The 13126-nt window shown below is 39.7% G+C and overlaps 1 protein-coding gene across 13 annotated transcripts in view; it reads right to left on the bottom strand.

The window, feature by feature from the left end:
• LOC109469760 (unconventional myosin-IXa-like) overlaps nucleotides 1-13126 on the bottom strand; it is a 55742-nt gene that overhangs the window by 18826 nt on the left and 23790 nt on the right. For 4 of the 13 annotated variants that reach the window (XM_019768361.1, XM_019768366.1, XM_019768362.1 and 1 more), the window contains 19 exons: nucleotides 12968-13089; nucleotides 12345-12486; nucleotides 11763-11853; nucleotides 11386-11487; nucleotides 10924-11020; nucleotides 9533-9760; nucleotides 8991-9027; nucleotides 8684-8866; nucleotides 8334-8444; nucleotides 7969-8091; nucleotides 6446-6595; nucleotides 5940-6121; nucleotides 5038-5142; nucleotides 4559-4615; nucleotides 3978-4073; nucleotides 2706-2927; nucleotides 1731-1802; nucleotides 1121-1201; nucleotides 246-395 (listed from right to left, as the gene is read on the bottom strand). In XM_019768361.1, coding sequence (XP_019623920.1) covers nucleotides 246-395; nucleotides 1121-1201; nucleotides 1731-1802; nucleotides 2706-2927; nucleotides 3978-4073; nucleotides 4559-4615; nucleotides 5038-5142; nucleotides 5940-6121; nucleotides 6446-6595; nucleotides 7969-8091; nucleotides 8334-8444; nucleotides 8684-8866; nucleotides 8991-9027; nucleotides 9533-9760; nucleotides 10924-11020; nucleotides 11386-11487; nucleotides 11763-11853; nucleotides 12345-12486; nucleotides 12968-13089 — 2351 coding nt within the window. The remainder of the gene's footprint in view (nucleotides 1-245; nucleotides 396-1120; nucleotides 1202-1730; nucleotides 1803-2705; nucleotides 2928-3977; nucleotides 4074-4558; nucleotides 4616-5037; nucleotides 5143-5939; nucleotides 6122-6445; nucleotides 6596-7968; nucleotides 8092-8333; nucleotides 8445-8683; nucleotides 8867-8990; nucleotides 9028-9532; nucleotides 9761-10923; nucleotides 11021-11385; nucleotides 11488-11762; nucleotides 11854-12344; nucleotides 12487-12967; nucleotides 13090-13126) is intronic. The other 9 variants (XM_019768365.1, XM_019768363.1, XM_019768367.1 and 6 more) reach the window with 9 other exon arrangements.

The following is a 13126-nucleotide window of genomic DNA, read 5'->3' as shown; positions in this document are numbered from 1 at the left end:
GGCGCAAAGATGGTTGGTTCAAAACATACAGCAAAACTACAATATAAGTACAAATGTATTTCAAACAAACTGTTCAAACTGTTATCAGGGTTAGATTCTGTAGCATGTTATAATGGGTGTTACAAGAAGACAGCAGTTAATATGACTATTGTGTGAATAGGGTTTACCACACACCATACCACAGTCAGTTCAGGGTTACAGAAATGTGATAACCACTTCAGATGGCAGGAAGTCTAACTACAGACCTGGAAGACAACCGTGGTCTGGGTTCTTGACTTTCCTCCGTAGATGCCAGTGAAGATATCACATGTTTGGAACTTGGTTTGGGCATGATAGGTGGCGGCTTCCTCTTGGGAGAGCCTGAGTTACTACTGCCCGAGGCCGAGGGCCTTCTTCTGTTGGGTGATGAAGTTATGTTAGTAAACAAGATTAATTGCCATGCAATCATCCTTTATCCTCACCCACATATTGTTATAATAATGTGAGATTCACATAGTACAAAAAGTAGGACAGTCACTTTTTTAGTCAAGAGTTAAATTTTGTACATGCTTGTGAGACATTGTTACTGCCCATCATTCTGTTGCTATTCAAAAGACTATCATGATAGAATGAGTCATACTTCAGGAGAGTTAAAGACCTTTATGTGTAGAAGTTACTTTTGTTTCTCATGCATTCATACGGCCGTGCTAACATTTCGATAGCCTAAATGTTAGTCTGCAACACTTCTCTGGACTCTCTCTATATACATGTATTCTATTCTAGCACAAATTCACTCCTCTGATCACACCTGAATGTTTGGCCCTTACATCTTCATTTTGGTACAAATTATTTCTGAGTGATTAAGCATCAGCATCTGATGCCCATGGATCACTGATTAATATACTGTATTCGTATTAAGATATTGATCATAATAACATTAAAGGCTAAAACTTTACTTATGGTTGTTAAGTACAGTACTCATTGGACATCAATGGAAATGCAGGAAACACACATGTACATTGTACAAAGATGACATTGAGTAAAAAGGGAATCGTGAATGTATGTTACATGAAATACAGAAAATCATACATATTATCACTATAATAGTTAGTAAAATTCTATTGCATAGCAGGATACTAACTCATTCTGTAGAGGTTTGTCTTCTTCAGCTTCAGCTTTTACTTCAGTTTCCCCAGGCTCCGCAGAAACAGGAGAAGCATCCCTGACAAAATAACAACAAATCAGACTTACAGAATACATTAAAGACAGTGATTGACTCTTTGGACACAAACAATGCCATGTATATGTCATACGTTGGTACAGATAGGCATCACGTAGCATTGCAAAACAAAGGTCACAACCACAAAACTGGTCTCACATGTACACCACAGAGAATGGAGGCAACTGAGCTGTGCAAGACTTAGTCAGAGAGCAACAACCAAACACAACACAAACTGACAAGGAGCTTTGATATCTCAATGACTGACACTATGATTCCTAGCAAAAAATTAGAAATGTCAAAATGCTGCATTTTTCTTTTGATGAAAAGACTTACTTGAGTACCTGAAAAATTGGTTGCAGATCGCGTTTACTAGTTGCTATTACATGTACAACTGGTACAAGACAGCGCCTTTTGATTGGTCACTAACTCCTATGAATCATGTTGATTAGTTGCTAAGTCTGACTGACAAACATATCGGTTACACAGTTATGATTATCTATCTAGTTTTCTTGGGGAAATGGGAACTCACTCGTCAATAAATGGTATGTTTTCTAGCTGCCCGTTGAAAGCAGAACCGGCACTTAAAGCATCTGCAGAACCCCTAGAAATACAACCAGTAGCATATGAGGGTGGTCAGATATAAGAGTGAGGCATAAGGCACATGTATGTTGGGGGAAAGATGTATGTGAGAGGGACACATGTATATTGTAGGGACACACCTACATGTATGCTGCCAGTGCACACTGTTTTGTAGGGATATACATACATGTATACTCATATGTTGCAGGGACACACGTTTTAGGGACGCCTACATGTATGTGAGAGGGACAGACATACGCTGTAGGGACACACTTTGTGGTAGCTACACACAAATGTTGTAGGGACACACATTTATGTTGTAGGGATACACGTATGTACACACTGTAGGGACACAATTATGTGATAGGAAGATGTATGCAATACTGTAGGGACACACGTGGGTTGTAGGGATACACGTAACAGGTTTGGTTCTGGATATGGGGAAGGATGGACATGTACGTTTTATTTTGTTAGTCACATTATTTTAGTGTGATTCTATCTAACGACATTTGGGTATTCAATAATGCTTAAAATAGTCAGTAGTTACTGTACAATTCTACGTATATCCTTATTCTACATGCCAGCAGTTAGCTGATAGGTAGGATGTCACGTGGACTTATAATTTTCTAAGATGATTTCCAGTTCCTTAAAAAAATGATCTAACTCAAATGATCTCAAGAATACATTTGATTTGTATATTATACTATGATAATCATCAGCATTTGCTAAGCACACTGAAACAGCACAGAACAGGGAGAACATAAACACAAACATAAAACTTTGTTAAAAGTCAGAGAAGCATAGAGTTATGAAGCGACAAACACATCACACAAAAAGATCTTTTCTTTTGGAACTTGCAACCTCTGATGTCTGATTTGAGATAAAATTGGGATAAAGGGATACATGTACAATTTAAGTCTTGTACCTTTTTGAGTATGGTCTCCTACTGTCTTGCTGTTTGTATTGTTTTGGTGTGCGTATATAACTGTGCAAGGCAGGATCGCCATAGGAGCGGTAGCCACGATTACGGGGTCTCAAGTCGTGGTGTCTAAGACTTTGAGGTTTGGGATTGTGGTACCCAAGACTATGATGGTGTCCTGTGCTGTGGTATCCTGGGATGTTGTGGTAACTGGCAGAGGGGCCAGTTCTGAAAGCAGCGACACATGTGCATGTACAGAGAGGTGAGAAAGACAGTCAAGCAGTGACAAAGATAGAGTAGTGAGACAGACGACAGTAAGCAAGTAAAGACATAGTACATGTATTGCAACACCACAGGAAAGCCCAAGCAACATTTACCCAGTTTGTTGATCAGTAAACTTGTTCCTACATGTACATATAGCCTGCTATCCATTCTACTCTATGTTCAGTGTTCTTCTCTAACTGCCTCTCCACAATTTATAGTCTGGCACCCATCCAAATTGAATGTTTGGCCTTTTAATATGTACCTGTACATCATTATTTTGGGAATCAAATATTCTTTAGAAGCAGTGTAACACAGTCTGAATATCAGAATGCCCGTTTGAACCCTGTTACCATGCCGTTACAGAGGTCCACGTGACTTGGAGCCAAAAAGAGCTCACAGATACATGTACATCTACATGTAAGCAAATGCCCATCAACAAGTGCCAGACTATTCTGCAGGGAAGCAATCAGAGGAGTGACTGGTGCGAGAATATACATGTATGATGGATATCAAGCAAACTTGTCGTGTACCAGGTAATAATACATGTTATCATCATAAAAATAGCAAAATGTTAATATCACATAATCTAATCAAGTACTAAGTGATTGTTTGTTCAACTAATAAATAGTATGTTACATGCAACATGCACAAACATGATGATGCATACATTGTTGTCAGATGTACATTTGTACATGTACAATGTATCTACATGTAACTAACATCTCAGGTCTTTAGAATACCTGTGTCATTGTATGTTTCCGGGCCGTTCCATGAAAAACTATGTAGGGCATGGGAGGCAGCCTCATGTATAATAATGTATAATTACATGTATATTATTCATAAAAATGTCTCCTGGTTTCCTGTCTTCCTGGAACAGCCCGTAGGCATGCTTTTGCGGTTGTGGAAAAATAAAACAAGCAGACTGCTACATAGGAGAAGATGTGATTTTTAAGTTAAAGCGAGAAAAAAAGAAGAGAAAAGCAGGAAAGTATTTTTGTAATACCATGCACTTACTGCACTCCAACATAGCAAGACTGGGCTGCTCGTCTGGTGATTAAGCTGGCATCAGTCCGGACAAACAACACGGGGTTCATAGAGAAGGGCAGGGGGCTATGAAATGGGGGGTGATTGCATGAGGAGGAGGGAGGTGGAAGACAGGTAGGTGTATGGGTAGAGGAAGATGTATGTAGAGCAGGGCAAGAGGATGCAAAACATAAAAAAGCAGCATTTAGATTGAGGGAGAAGAGCAAAGATAGTAGCAAAAATGCTATGGAACGCAAAGTTGTTAACCAATCAAAAACAGGGTCAGAAATGGTAGGACGTGTGTATACATAACAGCTTCATGGAGACATTACCGTTAGAGTATTACTCTGTGGTTTGCATGCATAGGTTTGTTTTTTCTTTTTATATGTTCAGAGTGAAGACAACAGCAAAGGGGCTAGGGACCAGGGAGGGGGGAAACAGAACAAAATGGGACTAACATTAGTCCAAAAGAAAAGAACTTGGTGATATCAAAGGATGCAAGGGGAAGGGGGGAAAACAAAAGGTGAAGAAAAATTGACAACATTTGTGAGAGAGGTGGGCAAGTCACCTACCTGGGTGGTCTGTGGACTTCTGGAGATACCCGATACTTGGGACTTTCGAGTTTTCTCCTGAGAAGGGCAGGCACAAGGAGAGGAAAGACAGACCTTACCTCCCACTCTAGCACTTAGTAATCATCTACTGTATTGTGTACTGCTGCAAAGTGATATGAACTTAACTACATCCAAGTCAAGTAATTTTTTCCACAATGGCAGTATCATCAGAAAAAATACATGTATGATGAGCACAACATGACTCCTGTTCTACAAATAGAGATTGACATGGATGGCTCAAAAATCATTTCTGGGAATTGGTGCAATGGTGCGCAGAAAAAATTGTTAGCACAACAAAAGAGCACATGCCAGCAAAACCTAACCAACCTTACTGACTGCCTCTCTTTTCAGAACTTGAAAATGAAATTGTATAGCTACATGTAACTTCAAAATTTTCAAAGTGAAGAGATGAGGAGGATGGTACAACAACATGTACTCACTGTAACTGTGGAGAGATGGAACCATTGATGTGTGTGGGTGTCTGTATCTCAGATGCTGCTTCTGCTTTCTGTCGAGCCTTCTCTTCTTCCATTGCTTCTTGTGCCCTGTAATCCAGCAAGTACATGCATATTGGTACTGTGAGCCATAATGCAAGAATGCATTCATGCGTCACCCCTTCGTAAGAAATGTATTTAAGAAACTTCAGGCTGCCAACACTTTTATTTTATTTGTAGCTTGAACAACTCCATGGCAATTATTTTATCAAAATTACCCAGTTAAGTTTGACAAAATGGTGCGTCATATAAAATCCTATTTCTGTGTGGGTCTGACTTCTCTGCAATTACCATATTAGGATGAAGGTTGGTGGTAAGGCCTGAAGCAGTTCCAGAATATCAGAAACTGACTTATGAATATTGAATATTGTGCCCACTCCTGTGTCCATCCCAGCTGACTTCAATTGCTGAAGTGCTTGTAAAACAGCCCACACCTACTTGTAACAGATGACTTGACAGGGTTTGGAACATGTTGTTTTTTCAGTTACTATGTTTTGAAATTCAGGAAGATCACTTCCATGCCCATGTGAGGGGCTTAAAGTAAGTGGTATCTAGTAAACCTGTAGGTGGAATGAAAATGGACTATGGCACAGCTGCATAGCTAAATGTAACATTTTGCATAGGTACCAGTACCAGTCAATACCTGTACCAGTACAAAAAAAACTAAAAAAAAGTCAACCCATGGTTGTCAATGATGACAGAACCAGAAGGTTTCTTTGGACTTGCAGTATCTCATGCAAAGAACCTACTCTTAATTTATAAGAGGAACTTAAATCAAAGATGGCACAGTGCTAGTGCTTTAGTCTCTTGCCAGACTTGTTAGACTACAAAAGTTTTGTCTGCCAAACCTCCTCTTGGCCTCTTCCATCTCCTTCATGGCCTGCTCCTGAGCTCGTCTTTCCCGCCGCATCTCCCCACATTTCCGCCGTGCCCTGTGACCTCTCCACTGACTCTGGATAGAAATGGCCGCTCTCTTCTCCTGCTGTTGAGCCAGCAGCCTCCTCAGGGCAAGGCACGCTCGGATGTTCCTCTGGAAGGTAGAAGTCCGTCATCATCAGGGCTTGAAATACCATCTGCATATGCAGCTGGTACATTTCAGGTCAGTTACACTGTACAATTTCAAACATTCTGCACAACTTTGCAAAACTCAGCTAACTGCTTTGAGATCAAGTAACATTTATTTCTTTACTCAAAACTGCCTGTTAACAAGAGCATGAACAAGTGGTTGTGATTAAAGAATTTTGCTATTCAATCATTCACCAACCTGATGAAATTATTTACAGTTGCTTTGAGATCAGTTTCATCTTCGAATGTTGGCATGTGCTGACAAAGTAAATTAATTCAACAATCTCACCTGAATCTTGATGACTGATTCCTTCATCCTCAGGTACATCTTGCGCTGCAGCATGCCCCTCATCCACACCTGGATGACTCGTATTCTCCGCAGCACCTCCTCATGCAGCGCCTCCTGCAGCTTCAGTCGCTCACTCTCACGCAGGAACACCTGCACAGCAGGGCGGCAAGATGGGCACAGTTCTTGTAAAACATAGAAATTCTACAAAAGCTTAGTAAGCCTAGCTTACTTATCCTACAGCAAAAGCAAAAGCAAATAGCTGACATTAGTTTTAAGTTCACTGTGGTTGAAACAATACAGAATTTAAGCAGTAAGACACCTGTTAGTCATGTGAGCTCACCATGAAAACTATGAACTTAAAACCACAGCAAATATTTACAATGTACAAATTTAATGCATAAAGTTGTACAGAATTCTGAAACTGTCAATATCAAAATTCAGTATTCAAAGAGACTTCAATCATATGTTACATGTATGTACATAATACATACTATAGCGATCTGCCATCAAACCTTGATAGCTGAAGTACAAGCATGTTTAACCTTTACACAACAGGGAACAGCAGGTGATAAACAAGATAGTAAGTGATATTACGAATGAAAAAATATAGTTGTAAACATACGTATGTCATATATTCACAGCATGGAAGAATGACATGAAGATGGTACAAGTCCAATGTAAAAGATTACAGTCAGCAAGGTACGACATATTCCACTGACTGCTCACCTACCGTATCATCAAAAGGTATTAAAGACTCAGATGGCTTTCAGAATCATTGATTGAAACCGCAAGGCAAGATCAAACACTAGCAGATGATGTACAAAATGGAAGTGTGTGAGTAATTCAGTAATGCTGCTGTAATTGACAAACACTGATCAGGCTGAGCACCTGATTTTACACACAGGAAGTGGCAATGCCTGAAGTCTGAGACCAAATAAGGTGCTGCAGCACTTCAAAGGGTCGCTCAAGTCCACACCGGTCATACTTATGACGGTAAAAATAACCATGTGCGCGGGCGGAAATCATTGCCTTATCAGAATGGAAAACACATGCCATTTTATAGGAGGGATCAAAGTGTGTGGAGAGGCAACATGCGGTTAACAACGTGTTGTTGAACGAGTTACTATGCAGGGGAGTGTACAATAACTAGTGAAGGAGGGGGAAGGACAAAATTAAGGCTTGGGGGTTTGGCCGAGGAAATTCTTTTTCAGAATTGCTGTCCAACATTTTGGGAATTAGGAAACTACACCATACATCTTCTTCGGTATAGGAATTTTCCTTTGCCATCTGCATGTCAACACAACAGGCAAATAAACAAGATGTCCTCCAATATGGCTAACGGTACTCAATTTGCATAATTTGTACATAGTAATGCTTTTGTGTTGCATGTGTCATGAAACAACCATCCAACCTGCAATGAAGAAAGCAATAATACACATTTAAACGATACACTTCTATTTGTCTGAATAGCCTTTTATTATTATATGCAAATTTCCAGATTTGCAGGCCATTCCTATATTTACCTTGGACTCTCCCATCTGATAGTGTCTGTCATCCAGCTCCATAGAGTGGAGAAACTCAGCAATGTCCTCCTTAGTACTCTCTATACCCCTCTTCAGAAGCAGGGCATACTGTTGGGCAAATTCCTGACAAAACAAAACAAAAATACTTATTACTTCACAATCACTTTACCAACAAATAACAATCTTCAACAATTACAAGACGTGTTATAAAGTATTTTGAGTCCTAACATAAAATGCAAGAAAGCATTGAATACAAAAAAAAACAAAACCTTCACAAAACTAGAACATGCATCTATGAAAAAAATTGGACACACTTAACAGGTGAATTTCAAAGTAATAACCAATTGATCAATGAATGCACACACTTGGAATGTTAGCCGAACACTGTAGCCAGACTGCCGGATGCGAACTGTCTCCAACATCCCCGTGTATCTCAACTGTCGTAACACCAGCTGAGAGTCAAACTTGCAGGGAGCCTGAGAAAGAGATGGTTCACAGACTATCAACCAATGCTACCATACAGAAAATTTATCGCACTTGGTACATACTAAAACGTAAAAATGAACGTGTCATCAGTTGGCAAATGCATTTAATTTTAGTGTTGAAGTCAATCCTTTATTCAAGCAAAAGCAATGTCTGTCACTAACAGTTTCATTTATATTCTAGCAGCTTAGGATCATATCATAAAACTGAAGGAAAGAAATATTTGTGTTACCTTATCTGAGTTAGACTTGATACATCTGACAAAGAAAGGCTTGGCTTGGTTCAGAGTCTCCATCAACTTGCTAAGAGACACAGAGAACTGTGCGCTCACAGTGGCCGGCGCTTTTCTCAGCGTTGATGATGGCTTCCCCTCCCTTCGTACTATGGTCTTCACACTGCGCAAGTCCCGAAAGCACTACAAGAAAAAAGTACTTGCAGTTATCAAATATGGCTATCTTGTGCATGAAAATAATTGGAAAAAGCAACTGGAAGCACAGGGAAAATTTTAAAATTTAATGAAGTCAAAATACAGATTTTACCTTGTGGGGCCTGCCATGACGGAATGATTTGTTTTTCCTGAAAATGTCAACAATAAACAATTGTTGTGAACTATGTTTGGGACAAAAAAAAGAATTGAATTTCTGCAAACTATAATCTATACAATTTGACAGGTACATCTTCGGCTGACGTTTAGAGACATCTGCATCAGTTTCTGCAAAATGTGAGAGAACTGAAATAGAAATTTTCAGTTTGTCTTAAAGGTCTCAAGTATTAAAGTACATATACTCCCCCGGACTCCCCACAGACCTTTGCACGCATTTCATTGCATGCTGGGCACTATAGGTAGCTCAGGGGGATAAAGAATTATTACCATGACAACAAACTACATATGATGATGCACCACATTCATGTAGTCAATTGGCAATGATGTAGTTGCCACCTGTCCTACCCATAGTGTCATCTCCCAACATGTATAAATGGGATCTGTGGAATGATTTATTGGTAGTTACTGAAAAGAGCATTACTAGGGATTTACAATGTATATTGCTGAACTACATTTTGTGAGAAAAGGGAAACCTACATGAGAATATTGGCAGCTCTGCGTAACACCTTGGCAACATTGGGGTCTGTTGTGGAATAGAGCAGACCTTCCTGTTCAAACAGTGTGCCACTTTCTCTTCTGGACGGGTGGCCAGTACTGGTGTGACGACTGCCGGGGTCAGGGGTGGAGTGAGGGCTGCTTCTAGGGGTCAGGACTTTCTTTGTGGGAGAGTGGAAGGCATCTTCAGGGATCGCAGGGCTAAGAGGACTGCAGAAAAAATATATGGATTAGTCATATACTGGATACTATTTAACATTCTGTGACAAGGAACAGAAAACGTAGCCTGGCATTAAACCTATTCTAGCTCTGATTGCATGCCTGCCAATTTAATAGTCTGGCACCCATTCCCACTTAAATACTAGGCCCTTATAATTACATGTATGTCATTAATTGGTTAAGGGATTGAATATTTTAGAAGAATTATAACTAGAATTGAATGTCTGTTAGAACTGCTAAATATACAATGCTGTTACAGAGGACTGTGCTACATGAAGCCAATCAGAACTTTATTTAACATGAATAATTTATCTAATTAATTTTCATTCTTCTTTATTAAGAGGTACAGTGCTATTCAGCAAGGAAGTGATCAGAAGAGTGGACTGGAGCTACATGTAGAAGAGGATGAATTCCAGAATATAATAGAAAATAGGTGGCACATGCGGTGAAAGGACAGAGAAGAAGAAAAACAAGAAGAAGCAAAACAGGCAATGATGTGTAAGATGGACTTTAAATTAACAGCAGACTACTGTACAGCACACCAGGACACACATACATTGTACATTGGGATGTCAGTTTAAATCAAGTCCTAAAGAGTTGTAATTTCAAGAAAAACAAAAGAAACTTACTATTTGGGGACCTTGACATACAGGAGTGAAACTGCATAATTATTTCTACAGGTGGATGAAGGGGGAGAGGGAAGAGTAGAAAGGAGGAATATTGATTGAGCAGTAGAGAAGAGAAATGATGTAAAGGGGAACTCTCGTACATGACTTGTGTCAAAGGAATTTGTATAAAGATTGGTGAGATCACACTTGAACACATCAAATACAGAGAGGAGGAAACAAACAGAACAAAGTTGTGGACAAAGTTGAAGTGATAATTATGTAGAAAATGATTTGATGATATGTGCGATTTTCTTTCATGCATGTATGTCTAGAGTGGACAAAGTTCATACAGGTAATTTGCGCTACAGGACAGTATGTGCAAATAACTGCACACGTGTGGCACACATATGCATAGGGTATCATCATACTACAATATCACTTAATTCTGTGTAATCCCGACAAGCACCTGCTTTACTTTAAGGCTTGGAGGTGCTTTTAGCAGGCCTGTTTGAACGACAGGTGCAGGAATAGGGTGTGATTACAGACCTGGGAGGCACTTCTTCATCTTCAGACGCCTCCGACAGGCTGGGTGTGGAGCGGAGACGGGAGCTGGGTCTGACCCTGGGGGCTGGGCGTGGTTTACCTGTACAGACATTGGAGAGTTTTATATACATTGTAGTTGTGCATTGTATATAAGTTGAAATATCTGTAGTACTATCATAGATATCATAGTACTATCATAGATACGGGTTCTCTATTACAATATGTAGCTCCCAGCCAGTACAGTACTGAGTAAACAAAGTAGACAGCTTCAAATGGATTTAAAGATTTTTTAACAAGATGGTTTGGGGTCAGTTCCTGATCTTTCCACAATTAAAACAAGTCAAACTGTAATGTTAAGTGATTTTACTGGCAAAACGTTTGTTACATTCGTTACAGAATTAATACAAACACCTGTTTTTGTTTTTCCAGCGAGTACAGAATGGAGTAAATCACCCCATCCATTACCTTGGTTTGCTTTCCACCTCTTTCCGGCATCACGGAAGGCGGACACACTTCTGAAGAAGGCACGAAGGATGGCCCAGCGGAACACAGCCACTGGATCAGTACCTGTAATATACATCAAGATTGGTACATGACTATTTGTTGAACTCTTACATTGTTGTAATTCAGACAATTTTTTTGTTTGTGTGTTTACATATTTGAAACTTTGAAACTCTTTGATATTTGGTAAAGGTGACGGTACAGCATAACAGAACAGTTCTTAAATGTGCTAGAGGTATCCCTCTCCCAATGTATGGGACCTCTGGCTTTATGTCCAATCCATATCCACCTTCAACTTCTTCTTCGTGTGTAAACAGTACATTTACACAGAATGTACTTACTGATGATTTCCCTCACAAAGGCCATGTGGCTGTTCTTCAGCACAGAGACAATGTCAGACCTCATCAAGTCAATGTTCTTCTCTCTGAAGTCCTGAAAAAAAAAACATGTTGTTAAAGAGTGTCAGAGAAAGAAACAAACATCAATATTATAAGAAATACCACTAATAGCTTGAAAGTTTATTTGTGCTGGTAGAGTGTATTTTGCAGCAGGAGTTAACTGTATTTTCCAACGTGAAATGAAAGTGGTACTTACCAAATTTTCTACTGAACAACACGGGTATTTGTCAAGGAATGAGCAATCCCCCACTTCTAATTCTATGACGCCACTTTGTGCAGACAGGACACTGTGAGCAGTGGATCAAATATGCAAAAGGCTTATGGCATCCTCCATCTCTATTAAGGGATCATGAGTCACAATTTCATCTGCACAAAGTGATGTCATAGAAGCAGTGGGTTGCTCATTCCTTCACATTGACTGGTGCTGTTCACACCAAAACCTATGTAAGCCCAATTTTTTCGTCTGGGTTAAATTAAAGTTACAAGTAAGACAGTAGTAGTAATTAAGTCCAAAGTTTCACCAACCTGGATTTGATATTTGACCTTGCCAGCATAGTGCACAATGACAAAGGACGGTTCGTTGACCTGGGGCCGTTCATAGTAGCCGTTATCCTCATGTTGCTGGTGGAACTTGGTCAGGAGAGTTTCACTGGTGGCATTGGGCAGCCTTTGGGAGGAGAAACAAAATTGTATCAATGTAAGAAGTCTAGGAAATATAAGAGATAAGGAATCATGATGGGGATTCAAGGATGACAGGAACATCCCGATGCACCAAAGACCTTTTCACAGATGACTGTATGACAATATTGACCAGACCAGACATGGTACATTTTGTTCATGCATGGATTTTCCACATATTCGTTGTCATGGTGATATTGTGTGCCCATTACCCACAGTGCCCTGCATCTTCCAGCATGCAACAGGATCCAACAGGATTATAAGGAGGAATAGAAAAGTTAAAATCGAAATTTCTGCCAAAAGAATTATGCAATCAAGCATTCTAAGTCTAAGACTCTGTGACAAGTACACAACTTTTTAAGTCTATCATATCATTATGATTAACAAAATGAAACATTGCTATGAACAAGTCCTTTATGATCAATCAGTTCAGAAGATTTGGAGAGAACGTCTGCCTATTTCCCACCCACCTGCTTTCCTCGTCCAACAGATGAAGCAAACCTGTAGGTCTCTTGGCTATGAGTGACAGACAGCCAGTGTTGTCTATGAAGTCTATGTTCTTCCACTGGATACCCTCCTTCTGGTACTCCTCCTGCAAAATGGTTAATCCAAAATACTGTTTTGTTACA

The sequence above is a fragment of the Branchiostoma belcheri genome, unplaced genomic scaffold, assembly GCF_001625305.1.
Source record: "Branchiostoma belcheri isolate BF01 breed outbred unplaced genomic scaffold, Haploidv18h27 scaffold21, whole genome shotgun sequence".
NCBI lineage: Eukaryota > Metazoa > Chordata > Leptocardii > Amphioxiformes > Branchiostomatidae > Branchiostoma > Branchiostoma belcheri.
This window is presented reverse-complemented; position numbering and strand designations above follow the sequence as displayed.